Below are 21,395 nucleotides of genomic sequence, written 5' to 3' on the forward strand. Positions count from 1 at the left end.
GATGTTTGAGTTGTTCGAACTATTAAAACAAGGTTATTCGTTTCTTGATTATTGAATCCTTTTGCAGATTTAACAATTTGGTGGATAAGACCAATTCACTTTCATAACCCACCACCTGCCTTTAGGAAACTAACTATTTCTGCATCCACTTTAAATCTAATCTTGAGGGAAAATGCGTGCTCTTCTTATTTCTTGAAATTAATCTTTTTTTTTTCCCTTAAAGAAAACTCTTAATTAAACTGCCTCAGACTTCAAAATAAAAAACTAGGATAAAAATTAGAATAAGCTTTAACAAGATGACGTAAATAAAACCGTTTTAGAGATATAATTGCAATGCTATCAACAGCTCTGTCGCTGAGTCAGATGAGTCCTGATAGGATTTAGTCCTGTGTATTGTTATGCAATATTATGTGTTTGTGAAGGATTTCTTAATTTTAACCTATAAAATTTCCTAAACATTTAAAATGAACAAAGAATTGAACGAACAATGCACTGTGTGTAAACTCTAATCGCCAAGTGCCAACCAAATTTAAAATCCCTATAATACTCGTCTATTGCACCAGCACCATACTCTGTAAACATGTTGCATGCAGCGACGATCAAGGATTATATGAAGATGTTCAAGTCATCACTTTTTTCGCCATTCAGGTAGCCTACAGCTAGGTACTCCCTTTGTATTCGCTGTTTGCATGTCTCGTCAACTTTCACGTTGGTGCAATGCACGACCTTCTCGCAAGTAGGCGGAGGCAAAAAAAAAAAAAAATAAAAATAAAGAAGAAAAAGCGAAGAAACTGGATTCTCCTAATTGGACTGGAGTTTACATCCAGCACTTTTTATATAGAAGAAAAGGTATTGGTAGATCAAAGAATGCAAAGACTGATTTCTTTTCGTGACAACTTTTTTTTTTTAGCATGTAGTCGGCCATTTTCGCAACATTTGAACCGCGCCACCTATCTGAGAAAAAAACAAGTAACATCGAAATATCTTTCGTATTATAGTACCGTACTTTTGTATTATTGTTCTTATAACATTAACCCCATTATATTTGAACTGTTTTTCTACGCTGATATTACACCCCGTCACCTATCGAATAAAAGTAATAGCATGGAAATAGTTTTATCTTTATATCCTTATTGCATTTTTTTTTACAGTTTATAACTGAAGTAATTGCTTTTATCTGTTATTTTCCGCATTACAAATGCCACCTATAAAAAAACACTCGCATCAATGTGTCTTGGTGCATCTTTTATTATCGCTATTATATTTTTTATTGTTATTAATTAATGCAATTACCTTTAACCGTTATTCCATTTTGTCAAACACGCCACAGGTGTTCAAAAACGTTTTATTGGGGTGTTGACAGAAACATGTAAGGTAAAAAAAAAACTATTTTGTGTTTACTGTCCTCAAAATACTTGGACTTAAATGTAAAATGCCACTTCAGGTGTTCTCTGTTCGCACGAGCTGTGTACTGACCCATTTGTGATGTCCACTAGATCACCGGAACCAGTTGGAGATTGTGACTTCGGTGGCGATACCCCTGAGGCTGGTTTTGTGCGGCAAAACATCTAGTAGGAATTCAGGGAACTTACATTCCAAGCATCTTGCACTAGCTGAGAGGCACTGAACAGGGAGTCGATCTCTTGGCATTCAATAACCCCTAGTACAGTGAAGATGTCGGGTGTTCCTTGTAGCAAGATAGGTTATCTGTTAGGATTATCAACCAGTTACTTTATACTAGATCCATTCTCTCGGCTAGAGTGTCTTTTAACGTTCGCAATTTTTTTTTTTTTTTTTTATATATAATTACACTTCCTTGTAATGTCTATAGCGAATCATTTGTAATCCCCCAGCTAGCCATGCCGTATATTCTCTCTTCAGATACCGAGCAAGGGAAAAGAGGGGTGTAAAATATTTACTAACAGCAATAAACATAAGGTTTAATCTTAGTTGCCCTCTAGTGTCCGGTTTCGTAAGCGCTTAGTAGACGCTACTATAGGCTTTATTGCCAATTCGAGTTTGTCGTAGGATACTTTGTTAAAAGGCCAGGAACTAGCGAAGTGCATTATAAAATAAGTCTTCATTGTGTAGTACTTCCCGCTTTATGTTAGGGGATATATGAGAAGGATGATGGTTCGCGTGCTTCATCGTACCTTTTTTGGGAGTACTTAGTAATCAGGATGTTTTAAAAATCCATTGTCTTATCGGTTCTTCAAAGAAAGGAATTTTTATGGTTCTTAGTAGCAATCACTGTTGACTAATTGGAAAGGTCGTCAAGAGATTTTTCTAGCTGTTCAAAACTGCAGTAATGAATTGAGGTAAATCATCTTCAAACCTGTTTTGTAATATTACTTTTTTTTTTTTTTCGAACAGCGTACTCCCATCGTTTTTTAACATCTCTCGGCTTGACTCTGCTTCCTGCTTGAAGAAGGTAGATTCATGATCTGAAATCAAACAGTATTCAAAAAGGTTTTATGTTATTTCGTTAATATTTCATATTTCTTTTGGAAAATGGTTCTCACGCCGAAGAAAATGCTTTTTATTATTATTATTATTTTTTTTTTTGTATAACATATGAAATTGATTTTTCAATCATTCTGAATGTATTTTAATTATAGTTCAAATCGTAGTTTAAACTAATCGAATTTTGAAGACGAAGAAAATCCTCTTCTAACGCCTTTAATTCTCCCAAGGGGATGATAGATCCAACTTCAAACTTCGTGCTAAAAGTTCTTCTTCATCGCAGTCTTTGCTTCCATTGTTTAGGGCGACCTGCCTTTACCTTCGTTTACTGAAAATATCTATCGATATAAGTCCAATGTTTTTTGTGGTCTTTGGTCTATCCATGTGCTAGCGAATAAAAGTTCTACAACCTTCATGTTTAGGGTTATAAAAAACATCACTTTGAACCTTTGGATAATTCCGCAAAGTGTTTTTGTTTAAAAAAAATCCGAATTGTGAGAACTAAAAAGACCACGAGTTAGCCTAAAAGTAATTGTAATAACTGATCCCTTGATGAGAGTATTTCGTGACAAAGTCTCACTTTTTTTTTTTTTTTGAACTTCTTCACTCCAGCTAGAACTTAGTTTCGCTTATGTCGACTCTCCACTTTCATTTATTCTTAGTATTGTCGGGTCCTTGCCCTTAACATTTTTTATTTCTTTTAGTTTTTTTTTTTTTTTCAGATTTTAAGAATTGGACATTGCTTATTATATTTTTTTCTCTGGACTAAGAACAATTATATTTAAAGAAGAGTTAATTATGCTTTAATAAAAACCGTTTTTGCAATTATATTGCTGGTAACCTAAATAACATTATTCGACAGGAATTGCAGTTCAACTAGAAATGAATGTAATCGCAACATTTAAAACTGAGGAGGGGGGGGGGAGAATAAGGTGCGCGAAAGACAAAGAATAGGTAGCATGTAAAAATTATCCTTAGCCGGAAAATGAATATTCTGATATTAAATTATCTTTCTGATGGTTTGAACTACTATTATAATTAATTTCATTATAATCATAGATCACACGTGTGTGCGTGTGATGGCTGATTTTCATATTATACCTAATAAAACAAAGGCGAATCTTACTCTCACTGTATTATATTATCTAACTCATTCTTAGTTGACATGTTCTTATAATATTCCTGTCGTGCTAAGGCGACAATCGAACCAGACCATTCAAACGAAAAATAGACAATCATGTGATATCATTGTAGTTTATTAAAAATTTAAAGTTTTTAATATTTGAATTTCACATTTTCCCCTCCTTGTGTTTTGTTTACCACAATTAGCATCAACACAAAAGACAAATGACTTGCTTCGGTATTATATGTGACATTCACATATGATGCATAAAACAATGTTTCGTTTTCATGTATGTAGAGAGGTGCACATTCCTAAATGCGAGAATATCAAGAATCATGGCAGCGACTTTGAAACCAAAGAATATTGATCATTAACTACTTTATAACAAAAATGATTAGAATCAAAATTCGTCATTTGCCAAATTTAACGCATCAAATTTGGCTAGTAAAAAAAAAAAAAAACACAGGTGTCGTGTTTCCTTCTTCTTTGTATCTACGTATGTATACAATCTTATAGATTGCTTCGTTCAGTTGAATTTCTATCAAATTTAGAACATCATTGTCTTTATGTTGCCGAAGTTCTTTATCATCAACAACATCACCTCTAATTATGAAAAATGTCCGTGAAGTAGCTACTTCTAAATTACAATTATCCTCCTGTTTCGTCTGTAGATTTTTTATCTTATTTTCTTAAAAATAAGCAGTCTTAATTGAGTTAAGGAAGGCTGAGATACGTCACGTAGTTTGGTTTGTAATAAATATACCTGACGAACGAGTAGACGATGTCCTGGTACAAATAATGCGCACCGATATCTGTGACTACTAAATCGATGTCCAAATCATTAACTTGAGATCTATTGTCTAGAATTTCTAATTCTAGAGATTGTACACAAACATGTGGTTGATAGCTACGAATGAAATTATAATTATGCAAAAACTTTTATTAAAAAAATCAAAAATAAAATGCTTGCTGATACAAAATACTCTCAAGATTAAAAATCCCTACAAAATTACCGACAAAGAATCTCTGGGCGGATGAATTAGTTCCGTTTGATATAGTATATCGATGGAGTGAGGGCTAACGAGTATACCCACTTTCGCTGTCGTATTTTTTTATTTATTTTTTTATTTTAAACTCTCCCACCACTTCTCATCCCGTAGCTTATTCTGCTACTTCATTGCACAATGGAGAAGAAGACAAACACGTCTCGAAATATTGACTTATCATTGAGATGAGCATTGTGTATTCTAATAGGCAATATTCTGCTTAAGCAGGATTTGCGGAGAAAAGGACGGACAAAAGAAAAAAAAATGTGGGGGGAAAGCAGACATAGAAAATCGTATATTAAAGGAATCCGTGATCGGCTTCTAAGAACTTTCAGTCTTCAGACACCAGTTTTCACAGTGTTATTCATACAGTGGTGCCATCTGGTGTTTCCATTTTATAAGTTCACAATAAAACAATATCTCCAAAATAAACTGTGAAATTTTACCTTCTTCTTATCGGATTTCCATGTTTATGTACACTGTAGAAGAAGGTCAGTATCCAGTTTGAACTCTAAACTTTTAAATGACCTGTAAAGTCAAAGGCAGATGTAATGAAAGAGTAAGATGAGAGTGAAATATAAACTACTGGTACAGTTGTCTTCGGAGTATTACATATTAGTCTGTTCATAGGCGAATTGTCGGAGTTTCGAAATCAAATTTGCCCACAGCCTGTTTTCCTGATCCAATCTAGGAACATACATGACCAATGCAGTCTCCCAATGAATCTTCAGTTTTTCTATTTAAAAAAAAAATACAATTTGCATTTAATATGAGTTTAACTCGTAACAACCCGGACTAGACTTTAATTTGCCTCAGAATTTCGAGTTTAAGATTTCCGATCTTTATCCGATTGACACTTTAACGATCCAAGTAGTATTAGCAAGTTGATTTTAGTTAATACCACGAAAACATTTTCGTAGAGCACCGCGTTGCTCTGACATGACACAATCGGCTTCAAGCATAGTTTCGGCGGTACGTGTATGTGTGTGTTTGCTCTCAGGTTGTCTACTGTTTGTGTCTTTATACCCATAAATACTTTAAGAGAAATATAAATGTATTGTTGCTATTGCTTCTTAAACTTGACACTATTACTTAAGAAAGATCACCTTTCGAGTTTTCTGGTTTTAAGTTGCAGAACATAAATATTAAATAATTATTTCACCCAGTTTAAAAACCGGAAAAATTAAAATTTAAGATATTGGTTCAACCTTTTTTTTTTTTTTTTTTTATAGCCATCCAACAACCAAAAAGATTGGCCATCTCAGAGTAGAATGTTTTCTTGATAATTATCAATACAAGATATTTAAAGGAGGAATATTACACACAACTGAATTTCTCTCACACTAGCTAAAAGTTATTCCAAGAGATTCATCATGCATGCATGCAGTAACTATCACTATGAAATTGTTATAATTCATAATGGTTATAGACTCGGTGACGAAGTTGCAATGAATCTTAAATGGAATCATCGTGTCGAAGCAGAATCTTTCGTTGAGTGCGTGAATACTGTCCTCTCTTTCCACTCCAACAGATCGTGCATTTGAATTCCCGTTGTAACGATGGATGTTTCTGAACGTGTTTAGGTAGTAGAAGACGCTTGATTTGTAACTGTCCCTACTTATCGAAGATTTGAAATGTAAACAAACAAAAAAAAAGTTCCATGTATAGTCTCTAGAGCAGGATTTTTTGGATTATCCAGCCTTAGCCTTAGTCCAATGTGTTAATATACGATAGGTCCCTAACTTTTCGCGGTAAGCGTCAAAAAAAAAAAAAAAAAAGACCTTGAGAGGGGGGTTAAGAACTTTTCAGATTTTAAAACAATCATGTTTGGAACTGTATGTAAAAAAAAAAAAAATAATAATAATAATAATAATAACTAGTGCGTGTACCCTGTGTGCGTATGTATGTGTGTATCCTGTGCATTGTTCGCGTTAGTTGAAAAATATTCGTGTTAGCGAAATCAATTTGCTTGAATGCTTGCATCTTCGAAGATGCGTATCTTCTTTAAATAATACGCTATTCACTACACAATTCAATGCACAAATAATTCATAATTTTGTAAAATTATTTTGCTCATAAAAAAATAAATAAAATAATGATCCAGGACCGCATGCCACTGTTTATTTAATTTTATTGCATACATTTTCACGACCCTTGTCGATTCTCGAATAATTCCAAGTTCCCCAAACCACTAAAGTGTATTTCTTTTCTTTCCCGCTCCCAAGACAACATCGTCTTCAGGGTAACGATGTCACACGAAACGCACCTTCCTCTTCAATGAAAACATTTTTCTTGTTATTCTCTGAATTGCCACTCGCGACCACTTATCGAAGAAGGTGAAGAGGGGGGGAAATGCCTTTTGCGTGCGCAGCCACACAGAGCATGTACCTAAGATAGGTGAGGGTGTACAGAAATAGGTCAACGATAAGTGAGTGGCGGTAATACTGTCGTTTAAGCTAAGGGGCTTGTGTTGCCTTTGTATCTACGGTGATTACTTCCTGTGAAGTTTTTCTCGGGACCACTATCATCAGAACTTATCGTGATTTACGCACGAGATAGAGATCACTTCCGTTTCCGGTGCTGCGGGTTGCACAAAGAATTTCACGGATGCCGGGACTCGTTGAGACGTCCAGATGAAAGGAGAGAGCGTCAGTGATTTCGATTGTGAAACGTGTGTAGATTAGTTCTCAATTGGAGCAGAACTGCATGACTATTTCTAGTAATCTCGCTACGATGAGCCCAATAAAAAATGGCCCACATATAACGATACAACTCTCGAGATTTGACGCATTCGTTATTATCAATCATATTCTGAATGGATTACTTTTATTATTCAATAAGAGAGGAAGATTCTCGATTGGTGTTCTGCTTTTCAAGAATTTTCAATACTATAAGAGTTTGTCCAGTTGAAAGAAAAAAAAAATCATGAAGCTACGAAGTTAAAAAAAAAAAAGGATCATATTTTCTTACCAAATTAGGTAAGGAACATTGCAGCAACATGAGAAGAAATAATGTAGGAGTTCCACAAAAGAAAGCCGATGTTTTTAACATAAATATCTATTAAAAATTTAATAGAGGAATAACTTTTTAATGGCCAACTTTTACCCCACCTGAAGGATCGCTTGTTAATCAAGCCACTCTTCTGGTGGTGAAAATTCAAGATAAATCTAGCAGATCCTAGATCCATGTTAATTTTTCAGGTTGTAATACTTCCCCTCCCACCCCCCGATCTCCGGATACTTTCTGGTGTCGGCTCTTTATCTATTCATTCTACTCCTTCAATGCAGGAGTGGTCCAGGGCTCAGTTCTATTGCATACCATGTTTCTTATATACATAAATGAATCTTTTGTACTGATCTCAAACCTACCCATAACAAACTTTGTTACACCAATATTTCTGGCCTTCGCGATCTTCGAGATCTTTTAACCTGTTTAAACATACTGGAAATCTGCAAAATGTTTTTCAATAAGATTAGAATAATTTATTCACTTTCAATATTACAAAAACGTAGTTTTGCTCTCTTTCCCGGAAAAAAAATCTTAATTCACATACACCAATCATTAAAAAGGATCAAAATCTCTCTCTCTTCACGGACTGACATTTACCTCTAGTTCTTTACCTGGCACAAACACACCTGTAATTTTCGTTTCCAAAAAAGTTTTTTTTTTTTTTAGAAACGAAAATTTTTTTGGATTGGCTTTCCCTGCAAAACATTAAAACGTCCAACTATTCAAGAGAAATATCAATAGGTTCATTCTTTTCTAATCCCTATCCGCCTATAGTACTGTGGATGAATGTGGAAATAGTGCGCTGGTTATCTCTGGTGTGTGTGTATGTGTGTGTGGAATGAACGCTTTGGAGTGAACATTTTTAATATATACTCCTTATGTTCAATGTATATACTTTAATACACATCCAACCCGTAATATAACTCTTAATAGGCTTAGGTTAGGCAATAATTTAGTTGGAAAAATATTTGCATTTAGAACATCGGCATTCTTTTACGGAGCTCCTGTATTAAATAAAGATAATTAAACGAAACAGGAGATTAAGACCACTTCCAGTCCACACAATTTAAACTATATCTTTTAAATTTCTTAAATTAACGCAAGCAAAGAATCAAAACATCACTTAACAGGGACAAGTGCCAAGTTCTTCTCCCGAGTGATGCAAGAGTTACAAGGGCTTCGTATCTATTCTGTATTCGTACTCTTAAGATGTTCTGTTGGGATTTTAGGCATTAATATATTTCCTAAATTGGAATACAAGTGTAGTAAAAAATGTTTAATAAATAGTAAATGGATGCGTAAATACGGGATCAAAGAGGACAATGTGTTAACAAAACTCAGTCCTGTTTCGTTTCCTCGAAAAGAAAAAAATGGGATCTTACTTTTTGACAAGCCCAAATCGCCATACAAGACAGCCTCTAATACTTCATACACAGGCGTTCCTCATCAACCAAGAAATTGGGTTCCACTGTCGCTCCAAACACTGCTCTAAGCAGCTTAGTCAATGCAGTTCACAAACATTCAGCCATTGACCACTATTCTCGGAATTGGGAGAGTGCATCAAGGATTCCTAAAAATCATTCCTACAGTACAGTTTAATTAATGACGGATCTTTCAGTTCGGTCCATTCTTTTTTTTTTTTCTTTCAGTTTCTGCTGCTTGTATTTTCTATAGATATTTCCATGGTCAGCGTAAACCAGAATTGTCATCGGTAATTCCCACACTCCTCTAAACCTATTAAACGCATTTAAGCTATTACCCTTCTCTTTCTCTTTCTCTCCTGCAGACTTTGCCCTTCCAGAAACGAGAGTTTTTCATTCCGTAAAACAGGCAAACTAGCCAGAAGAGCAACCCATTGACAGACGCAATACACTGGCCTACATAGCCTTAAGTACTTTGGTCATGATTGCAAACAACCACAATAGCCTTCCCCCCTTCCTTTATACTCTAACTGCAAGCTCAGAACAAACTCTTCTTCTCTTCCTTTATTCCCTCTATTGCTGTCTTTTTGAACAGCCTCGCCTTCTTTATCTTCAGTTTCCTTTCTCTTTGTCGTGCCAATATACCTTGAACAACCCTCCCATGTGTAAGACATTAAAAGGGATCCCAAAAAAGATTGCCCACAAAGAAATATTAATAGTTTTTATTGATGGAGTCCTAGAGGTATTAGTACAAACTACGATAACAAGTGAATGAAGATAAATGAAGTATTTATAAACAATAAATTTCCAGAAGAATGGATTAGTACAAGGAGGATGTGTCCTATAAAATGCCCCATTCGATCTTCAGATATAATACCTTTTAGATTTTTATCCATAGAGATATGTTAAGTCTAAAGTTTATCATAACAAATCAAGAAACAAAGCGGAATTGAAAACTCATATCCAAGAAGTCATCACACCCATTCTCCCCATCTGTACTGGAGCACGTCGTTGAAAAATTTGAATGTAAATTTGATTGATTATTTGTAAATGATGAAAAACATAGAGGTTTACTAGTGTTTAGGATGAAACTTTACTTGTTATTTTAGTTCTTACAATTTATTTTTAGGACTTTTAATAAAAAAATTATATTCATATTTCTTTTTTTTTTTTTTGGAACTTCCTGTATTAAGTTCCGAAGTGGTAAAATAAAATGCACTATTTATGTTCATTAACCACAGTCAAAAAGATTTTGCAGAAGGTAAAGTTCCTGGAAAAAGAGAAAGGGGTAGACCCTTAATGAGGTGAATGGTTGATGTGTCTGGATTGACTGATCTTCAGAGAGTTGAAGCCTCTAGAAAAGCATGCAACAGGACCACCTGGGGAGGATTCGTGTGGCATATCACCGAGAAACTGAGTGACCATACACTATCTGATGATGATGTCCAATGAATAGATGGATGGAACCACAGTCAATCAAGTAACTTTCGTATCCAATAGAAAGATATCTATTTCTGTTAAGTAACCTTTGTCAATTGGATTGACAAAAATTGCGTTCCAGTTTTGACAAAATGTAAGAATTGGCCATTGAGATAGACTTTTTTTTTTTTGTCTTTGTCTTTAGAAATACTTTAATGTCTTTAGAAATACAGTAATACTTTAGAAAAGTATTACTGTATCATACACGCTCTATGTTTGTTTTCAGGAGAAAAAAAAAGTTCCTTAAGCAAGGATTTATTTGTATTGATTAGTCGTTCCAAGTACGACTTTTCAACTTTTTCCAATGATTTAATTTTCTACTGATGTTTTTTTTTACCGATAATTATTTTTCCTGCAATTTTTAACAAAATCAAAATTTGTTATTATTTTTATGATCATAAAATCGCTAAAAAATAGTGTCCGACTTTCATCTAGTCATCGAGCTAAATATGCTGATACGAACGAGCTCGTATATATTCAGTATCAATCAGTAAAAAAAAAAAAAAAGACACGATGACGTGAATAAAGCCTCTTCGACTATGTGGCACCTTCCATTCAATTACTCTGACGCAGTTCTTTTATTTCATGAGCTCATAAAAATGCTCGGGAATCGAATAATTTTTGAATCTATTTTATTTACTGTCCCACTCCTTCATAATTGTCATTAGACTGCAGAAATGGTAATTATGCAATAAACGAATGCATTCCAACATAAGTATCCATAAAGGTGGGACGAAAAGCGAATGGAGAATTACAGCCCTGTTAGTCAGATTAGATGAGTTATTAGCCAACCTGTTTACTGTGCCAAGAATACTAAGAATAGATTTTTTTAAATAGTGTAGTGCAGTACATTGGTGCTGTAGGTAGGCCAAGGGGAGACAAGCGGTGAAATTTTCTCTAAAACACCCAACATGGGACTGTTATTTGAGTTACTTGAATCGTCCAGTATGAAAAAAGGTGGTGGCTCACGTGGGTATTGGAAATCATCTGTCACTTTAAAACATTCAAAGTCATTCATGACCTGCTATCAGATTCTAAATCCAGTGCAGGCATACTAGTTGGAAAAGTCGTTTTTCCAACTCGTATGCCAAAATAATAAAAATGCATTTTTTTTTTCAGTTTTGCTTTTGTACTTATTCCAACTTATATCTGTATAATACGACCAATATCGTAGGTGAGATGACAAAGCTTTTCCATCTTCATCAATGGCAACGTTGTAGTTGAGGATGGATAAATCATCAATGACATCTTACCTATACAAGAGTGCCAGTCATGTTTATATTCATTCCCATGATTCACGAACTATTTTTTCATGCTGTTTTTTATGACATTATGTATAGTGCTTATTTCTGATTTGCCGAAATTTGCAAGAATGGAAGAAGAGCAAAGTAATGAATCCGAGTAGCTTCATGAATTGCAATGAAATACCAATACGAAGAACGTAATAGCCATTGTTGTTTTTTTAAGAGAGAGATGTTCAGAACAGGACCTCTAAGAATACACATCTTCTGTTGATTGCGCATCACTAGCAAGTACCCAATGTTTGCCATTGAATTGATAGGAGAAGAGTCCCTATTATACCAATAAAAAGCATTTAGTGGTAAATAATTAAAATTTCAATTGGACAAATTAAATTACAAATATTTCCTTTTAGGTAAGGTATATTTCATTGATAACAAATTGTTGAATCTAGAATATCTAGTCATTGGATCTGACTTTCCACTTGTTTATGAAAACTTAAAAGGGGCAAGAAAATATTACTGGCAAAACTGCTGAAGCGAAGTCCACTAATACATTCAAACCGTAAATAAAAAAGATATGTACGTATTGTCCATGCAAACATACATACATACATACATTATATTTTTGTTTTAATCGCTGTATCCAAGCGCGCGTGAAGTATCTTCTCGAATAGCTGCTTGTATATACTTTGTATAAATTGGCTTAATATCTCGTAATGCAAAGCACACTTCCTTTCGGACGTGCATTGCTATGTATTATGGGAAAGGTCATTGCTCAAATCGGTTTCTACCTTTATTGAAGTCGCCTTAGAGTGGAAGCTAGATCCAAGAAGATACTGAGGTGAAATCAAGGCAGAAGTCATATTTTCCATATACGAGTACTCTGACCCACAGTATTTAAAAAATATGGTAATACATCATTTTACTACTTATATAAGGGAAATATGATTTCTGTACTGATTTAACTTTAGTATCTTCCTGGGTCTAGCTTCCACTGAGGGAAAAACCCTCAATAAATGTCGAAACCGGTCTGAAAGGTTTCCGAAAGGAAGTGTGTTTAGCGTTATGGGATACTGAAACAACTGATATGAAGTCAACAGCATCTATATCCAAGTATCTTAGTACGAAGATACTTAACGTGCAAACCTTTGTGTACTCACACTTCGGTAAATTATTAAACAAGACTATAATTTCTTGGCAAGTATAATTTACTCTATAACCAAGTGAAAACTTTTCTACAGCTTGCTTCTAAAAAAAATAATTACAATGAACGTAATAATATTCATTGTGTGTGCGTGTCCAAAATGATATTTCAGCAAAGAATTGTGATTTATTTATTATGATTATTGCAAAGTAAATTCTACAACATACCTCTGCTAGGCTATAACGTGTACTTTAACTGAATAGGAAGGGAACCTGTGTCTTTTTCCTTCTCGCCTTATTCATGTTCGTTTTCTTATTTCATACGTTACTTGGAATAAAGAAATATTCCCGGTTGAGTGTTTTGTCCTATTTGGTGTTAAAAAAATGGGGGGAGGGGGGGTTGACAATATTAGGTACTTTAAGTTAAAAAATATTCAGTACTTTTTTAAACCATGTAATTTTATTTATTCAAGTTTTGCTTGTTTTAGTGGCACAACCAGATAACTAAGACCACCAAGAGGAGTGTGTTATCATTTGTCAATTACGTGTCTTCTCTTGTCTGTATGATGTTTGTCTGAGAGAAGGGGGGGGGATTTTATTATTTTACGCATTTCCGTGTCTTGATAACAAATATTTTCTCACGTGCTACCAATAAGTACACCGTACTTGTTACCAATCAAAAATCATCACTCTAATGTCTTAATTTTACAATCAATGGGATTTTTTTTCCTTCTCGCAAAATCGGATCAACTTTATTTTTTTTATTAAAATAAGAATGCTCGAATATTTCCGAAGTTAACAAATCTTTGCCTCACATGACACGTGCTACTATAAATTCATCATCACTGTTCTAAAGGAGTCCATTTCATTATGATTATAACGAGTATGGAGAAGCCTCCCCCAGTACATGATTTATCGCCTCTGTTAAATACAAACCGATTGAGTTTTCTCACTCTGACGAGCCATAAACAGTCCGAAACAGGGTTTTTGTATTTATAAGACTCTAAAAAGTACTTACTTTTAAAGATTATCATAAAGAGGGTAAAGTTCATGGGGGGAAAAAAAAGCACATCTATTAGACAGGGGTATAGTACTCTTCCCCTTTCTGGAGAGTGACGACCGCTAGGGGTAGCTACGTGTTGTTTCACCTGATTGCTACATGTGTTTTGATAATTCCGCCCACTCGCCCAGTGGTGGCCTGTGAGACGCCGATTGTAACCCCTTTCGTTGCTGCCGTGGTCACACTGAGGTCTCTGCCCTGGCGCTTCGGGGAAGGTGAAATTCTTAGCAGACAACTTTGGATTGGAATGTGGGGCTAGGAAGCTCAAGGTCGGTAGTAGCGCACTGGCCATCTAGCCTTGTGACGTCACGCATGGCATTAGCAGCTACTCACAAACACCAGCTGCAAGACGACCAACTGTTCGTTCATTTTTTTGTGTGTGGGGGGGGGAGATAGAGAAGGGGAATTGGAATATCTGTGTTTTTCTGCTAAAGTACTGACGAAATACGAACAATAGATGATAGGTAATCCAAACGTTCCAGTGTTTGTCTCTAACAATCAAGAAAAATGGGAACGTCTATTAAAAGAATACCTCAGGTTGTTTTAATTAATTAATGTATAGTGAAATGCGGGGGGGGGAATTCATTAGTAAAAAGGCGATGTAACAGAGGCGAGTGGACAGGGCAGGCCTTAAGCTAAATAGATCCAATCGGATCCCAAAGCAAAAATAAATAAAATAAAATAAAATTTTGCTGAACAAAAAGCAAGAAAAATTTTATAATTAGCTTTTTATTTTTTTTTTGTAAAAAGTATAATCAAAAATATATTACTTATTTTTTTAATGTCGTTGAATACTATATATTCCCGATACAATTATCTTAAATTACGAGTCCACCAAAATAACCCCAATTGGGCCTTGTATTTGCTACAGCATGAATTGTGAACTGACGTTCAGTGTCGGGATTAGATTCAGAGTTCGAAATGGACACAAATTTGCTATTTAACAATGTTTCATCTTAATGTGAAACTGGTGGATAGTTTAAGGTACGACCATGACACAGTATTGAACTGCTGGAAGATCATTTGTCTAGAACTCTACAGTCGAGGCATCCTGTTGATTGACTTTTTTAACTCCTTTTAAAATATTCCCCCCCCCTCTCCAACTGAATGACCAACAACTCGTTTAACAGTCAAGTTTGCAAGTAGAAAACTTGAAGCCCCCCCCCGTCCCCTTTTTTTTTTAGCCAGCAGGCCGAAACTTTTTAAACACATTACATTTATTTTAGGAACTGAATGAACTGATATTTAATGAATTTATTACTAATACAGTTGCTGATTTTTAGTAATTTGGAATGTTGTAATTATTTGTATAAAAAATCAATTGATATGCTAAGCATTTTCAGACTCGCAATTTTGCTGCATTTTAATTTATTATTTGGGGCAAACATCGCGAATTTTCTACTTCTTGGTTACCCTTGATTGAATACATGTTTTGAAAGTTCAACATATAATTTCGCAGTAATTGCCATTACACGTCCTAAATCTAATGACATGTTAAAGGCTGATCTCACTAAACTGGAACTTTTTCCTCTTACATTTGGCGAAAATGTCAAACTACAGCCGTTCATGTATTCATAGTTTAAAACTTTGAATACATGAATGGTACTAGATTTAAATATCCATTTTACATTTAACCGGCACAAAAAAAATGCAAGATATATATATATATTTTAAATTATTTAATGAACTGCATTTACTAGTTGAATTCCAAGCATGAATACAGATCAATAATACAATATTATTAATAATGATAGTAATACTATATTAGCATTTTTTTTTATTGATTTAGTTCCAGTAAGCGATCCAGATCACTCGAATCCCCATGTGCTTGCATGTGCCTATCATTATACAACTGTTCTTGTTTTTTGATTACTATGTACTGTATATTATTCGCGATCATATTGATTATAGTGATACTTAATGTTGTTCCTTCTGAAAGTGCATATGAGCGTTCACTTCATTTCCAACATAAAAATATGTAAACTTTGATGCCAACGCCTGCAATTCGATCAGGTGTGCAAATATATTTTTCTTTTTAATTATGTTTATCATTAAAATTTCCTCCGTATCGCAGAACCGATCTATCTTTTGGATAGAACGATCTACATTAAAACCTGTCATTAAAACATGAGAAAACGTAAGACCTTTTCAGCTTATGGCGAGTTAGCTATAGGGGGAACGGAGATGGGGAGATTATTCTTTCCATAATCCCTGTTTTTTTTTCAGGTAAACAGACAAACCAGTCAGAGAATCCATGCAACCGAAGGACACACACACAGCTACCTCGTCGTCATAACTATCAACTTTTTGCGTGTGTGTGTGTGTGTGTGTGTATGTACTGTTTTTCTTTATATATTATTTTTCTCTCTCTTCTTCTCTCCCTCAGCCTAATAGTTGTTGGGTAGTAATGCTACTTTACTAAGGAATAATAATTATGAAAAAGGTGGAGTCCCATTGCCATTCAGGCCCAACAATAAGTTTTTGTCTGTAGATGTGTGTTCACTAGGCCTGTTTGTAAGATGAAAAATTCAAATTCCTGGGCGAGAAAACCCTACCGCCTCTGTATGAGACCGCTCAATCCATCTTCCTTTGAAAAGCGCTGATAAATATTCTTGGTGTCCTAGACGAGATTTGACCCCAACTCTTTCCAACCAAAAGGTTTCGTCTATACCAACTGCACTACGTAGACTTGCTTGGTAACTCTATATCATCATTCAGCTTACTTCTGTGACACTTAAGACCATGGAGATTGGTAACAAGAGCTCCACGACTTTCTCAAATTCATACTTCCACCTAGATAGTACACGTAACTGCTACCAAATAAATTGAAGTCAGTCATGTTTAGAAAGAGAGAACAGGGCGCTCCGGTTTTCCCTGAAAAAGAGTTTGGATTTTATAACTATTTTATAATATATACTTGTATATATATAAATAAATATAACAATTTATCACATTTCGCATTGTATTACTTTGTAATGATAAAATGCATAATATTATATACTATGTATTTTATCATTACTATCATAGTATATATGATTATATAATATTAATAATATTCTATAATCATATATACTATGATAATAATGATAAAATGATAATATAATTTTTTTCGTTGGTTTCAATTTTCTGCGAGACAGTCAGTGTCGAAAGAATACCATCGTAATAAAAACTAATCTGACCTAAAATGCTATAAATAAATTAAAAAAAAATAAAACATTTTCCTTCGTTTATGAACACCTGTTGTTTTGATATCTTTATACTATTATTTTTTTCATCGTTTTCGTGCTCCATTCAACCTAGTGATGTGCTTCTTGAAGGTCATCTGATTCTTTAATAGTTTTTTGATCAGTTTATCAGAAGCCGTTTGGTCACTACTTACCATTTCATCATTGCTATTAAATGTTATGCCCTGAGGATGACGGATCATCCATTCTTTTCTTATTGAGTTATGTTGATAAGCTATAATCTTTTTAATATTAGGCTGCGCACTTTATTATATTGAATGCAAAGTAGCCGTGTATTATTTCTTCGAATGATTTCCAAAAGCGTAAAAAAGGTGGCGCCTTTGTTATTTATTCCTTATCAGTTGTTTTCGATAAATATTTTTATTCGATAGAATAATATGAAATGTACATTGTTGTTGTCCGATTTAAATGCCACCTGGTTTTTTTATTTTATTTTTTAGATTAAGCCACACACATTACTTCGAGGTCACATGCACATGAAGTGTTGACAGGAAATTCTGAAAATATATAGCGATGACAAACAGAAGCATGTGTTCCCCTCATAAATATGACACGTGGATATTGGAGTGCGTGTAATGCTGTCATTCATATGTTTGAGGAATGCCATCTGACGGTAACTAAGCAAAAAATGGCATTTCGAGAAATAATTCTTACTATAAAAACTACACAGTCATTTCTTTGGAAATGAACTCAACAAACGTGAAATATAGATTGCAGGTGATGGTATGTAAACAAAGATGATTAGATCAGCACTTTCTATTAAATAATGTCTTGATGTTTTAAATATTTTATAATGCACAATATACGTCAATGTATTAATACGTTCAGGTTGGTTGCTAAGAGAAACGCACAGTGGCGCCATCTTTTGCAAATTTTACTAGTCTGGTGAATGACGAATCAGATAGTTTCCTTGAAACATTACTGAATTCCTGCTGTAATTAACAGTAACTGACCATTTTACTAAAAGGGAATATTGAGATCTCAAAACTATCTTTTGAAATCTTATGAACAAACAAATCTTTGGGAAGCAAGAAATGTTTTTCTAACTTAGTCTGATGATTGGTAATACTGTATGTCGGTATTTATTTCTTTATTCTGTTAAGGAAGAAAAAAATATGAAGAGATATTAGCCTGGTAATGTTCAAATATAAATATCTTATATGTAATAAAACATTTATAAGATAAATATTTATTGAAGCCATTAAATTGAGCAAATTGAAAGAACTGCATGTGTCATGGGGATGGAAAAACTTGGATTCAAATTTCTCAAAGACTAAACGAATGCTAAGTTAGTGTATCATAACAAAAAAAAAAAGTAGGAAGTTCTTTCTCGCAGAACTTAAAAACATATGTAATTGAAAAACAAATTGAGAGAGAGAGAACTCGAAACTCTTGTGAATACATGCAATTGAGAGACATAACATTCGAAGTCTGGTTTTCCTTTTAGTATTAAGTCTGGACAGATTTTTAAGATGAATTTTAAGATTTCCCAAATATATTAAAATGAGTTTTTAGTCTGAAAATTTCAAAAAAATTCTGAAAAAAAATATTTTGATCTTCTGAAGTTATATCATTCTAGATATATCTTACCTATCATAGGATGTTGTACTTTCCCCTATCCTCCCAGGAAAACTTGTAACATTCAAAGATGAATGTTTTTCAACTTTTTTCTTTCTTATTATATTTTGTTTATATAAATCAGCTAGTTATCATATGGCCATGATATTATAATAATGCAGTCGTTATATCCATAAAAGTTGACTCAGCGTTACAGAACTTAACAGGGATGTTTCATGAAAATGCTCCTTAAATATATATAGTACGTTCATTATTTATTTTATTATCTGGTTTTAAATTGGCTTCGTTTTAAGCACTCGAGGAATATATGAAACTTTCCTGTCTTACCTAAGGCAAGACTGCAGTACTAGGTGGTGTAAAATATTACCTCGTTGGGGTCTAGGAATACCTTTTGGACGACATAATTCGGTTCCGGATTTGTACTCCCAACTGTGACCTCCGCCCAAAACGTGAAGGTCATCATTGAACCTTGACATCCACCTCCGCATAGGTCGTGTTTCTGTCATTAGAGAGACTGCCGTTTGAAATCCTTTGTCGGTTTCGTGACGAAACTACACAAGATGTTAACAAGCAAAATAGCTGTTTTCTTGACTAAATTGGGAGGCGAGAATGTTTGACTTTCCATTTCTTAAGATCTCCGGGTCAGAGATTAACTCTTGATCTCCAGAGGGTAGATTGCTTTTGATATATGCAGTTGGGATCGGCAGGTGAACTATGCGAAACGTTAAAGGTGAGCTTCAAAGGCGTTGGGGGTGGCCTTTCTTGAAGAATAGAGTTGAATGGTCTTGGAATTACAAATTTGTAGGTAGTAATGGGGATTTCCCGTTATTCTTCAATAGTTTCTCGTCGGTACTTTGTTGCTTTATGACAATCAACGCCTATCAAGTGATGGAGGTGTGTTTTTAACCCACACCTTTCTGTCGGAAAGATGGGTTTCAATCCTATCCACCAACATGTTCTAGTCCTTGTTTAATACTACATAGTGGGTTAGAAATATGTCAGAGGTTGTTTTCCTCTTTATTTTATTATTATTATTATATTTTAGGCAAATCCGAAGGAGAACACTCACATAGCAATTGCTAACCATTACACAAGTAATTTTCGTGGTCTTGTTTCTTCATTAATTCAAACAAACTCTCCTCTTGTTTATCATTGGACAAATTACTCTAAGAAGCGTATGCTGTTCATAAAGAAATAGCATGATGAAGTGCACAAATTAATTAGTTTCTATAGTTTGTAGATGGTAGCATAATTCATTTTCTCCGTAGATTTACAGATTTTTTTTTTTTTTCCTATTTAGGGTCTGTAATTAAGTGCGACAACGAAGGTGAAGAGATTGAAATCTCCCAGATCTCCAACAATCCGTGTATCACATGCCGGTGTCAGGTAAGATCAAATCAGGTTTTGATAACTTTATTTCAACTTGAGGCTAGAACAGTGTTAAGCCTGCTTCGACTTGTTCTTGTAGTATTATTATTATTATTCCTGACACCTCCAAGGAGTCCGAAGACTCATCGCGGGAGGATGCCTACAACTGTCTCAACCACTACATCGAACTTCTACTACGAATCAACGCCATCTATCGCCCACCACAACTAGTATTTTTTTGTCTGTAAATTGCGTGTGTTCTGAAGGGCTGATTTGTCTGTATGCGGGATGAAAAACCCGAGTTTCCGGGAGAAAAAACCCTGCTACCCCCGTATGAGATCGGCTAACTCACCTTCGATTGAAATCGTCCAGATAAGTTCCTCCCGTTGCGACGAGAATCGAACTTAGGCCTATTCCAATCGAAGGGCGCAATGTACCGTCGTTCTTCCAATTGCGCTACGGAGGCGACTTTATTTTATTTCTTTTTAAAAGGTACATTTTCAAATATCAAAATCTCTTTGGACTCCCTGGATGTGTTTAATAATAATAATAATAAGATTTAGAAGCATACAACATCTTTTAACAAAAGATGCCAGCAAGTTTAGATGTATCAAATCAAGAGTGTGTGAGTGAGGATAGAAATGACATCTTACTATTTCTGAATATAGATGATAAATATTTTATTTAATCTTTATCTGTTTTTCAAAGCAAGTTTATCTTTTTTTTTTTTTGTTCATGAGTGTAATTTTATCATATTTACCCCTATACAGAAGTTTCTACTGTGTTTTTACAATTAATCATCTTCTGTACAAATTATATTACGTTAATTTTATGCAACTTTTTATATCTCTTGGTTATTTCAATGTTATTGTTAGTTGGTTGCAAAGACCCAGTTCCGCAATATCATAGAGTGAAAAATATAAGACGCGGCTACAAAGTACTGTATTTGATAAACTCTGTTTGACTTGGTTTCCCTCAGAATAGCGAACCGCGGAAAGTTAAACCACGAAACCATATAAAATAGCACTTCTTTTAATTTTGTATAGAACTAGAAATAATTTGGAACTAAGTGTAGGTAATACGATAGATAACGAAATAGGAAAAGCTGGAGTATTATGCTCATTTTATTTATATTGATTTCACATTTAAACGTGACTTTGGCTATCCTTGTGAGCGTTTTCATTGGTTTTTGTGAGCTCTGAATAATTACTGTATTAGA

At 34.4% G+C, this 21,395-nt stretch overlaps 1 protein-coding gene across 1 annotated transcript in view; it reads left to right on the forward strand.

Annotated features, from left to right (window-relative positions):
• The window catches only part of cv-2 (crosveinless 2-secreting protein), a 112,611-nt gene that overhangs the window by 17,068 nt on the left and 74,148 nt on the right, over positions 1-21,395 (forward strand). The window contains exon 2 of the mRNA XM_090415676.1: positions 20,109-20,194. Within this exon, the coding sequence (XP_090271802.1) occupies positions 20,109-20,194 (86 nt within the window). The remainder of the gene's footprint in view (positions 1-20,108; positions 20,195-21,395) is intronic.

The sequence above is a fragment of the Typopeltis vanoorti genome, chromosome 3 (genome assembly GCF_054136105.1).
Source record: "Typopeltis vanoorti isolate ZY-2024b chromosome 3, IOZ_Tvanoo_1.0, whole genome shotgun sequence".
Taxonomy (NCBI): domain Eukaryota; kingdom Metazoa; phylum Arthropoda; class Arachnida; order Uropygi; family Thelyphonidae; genus Typopeltis; species Typopeltis vanoorti.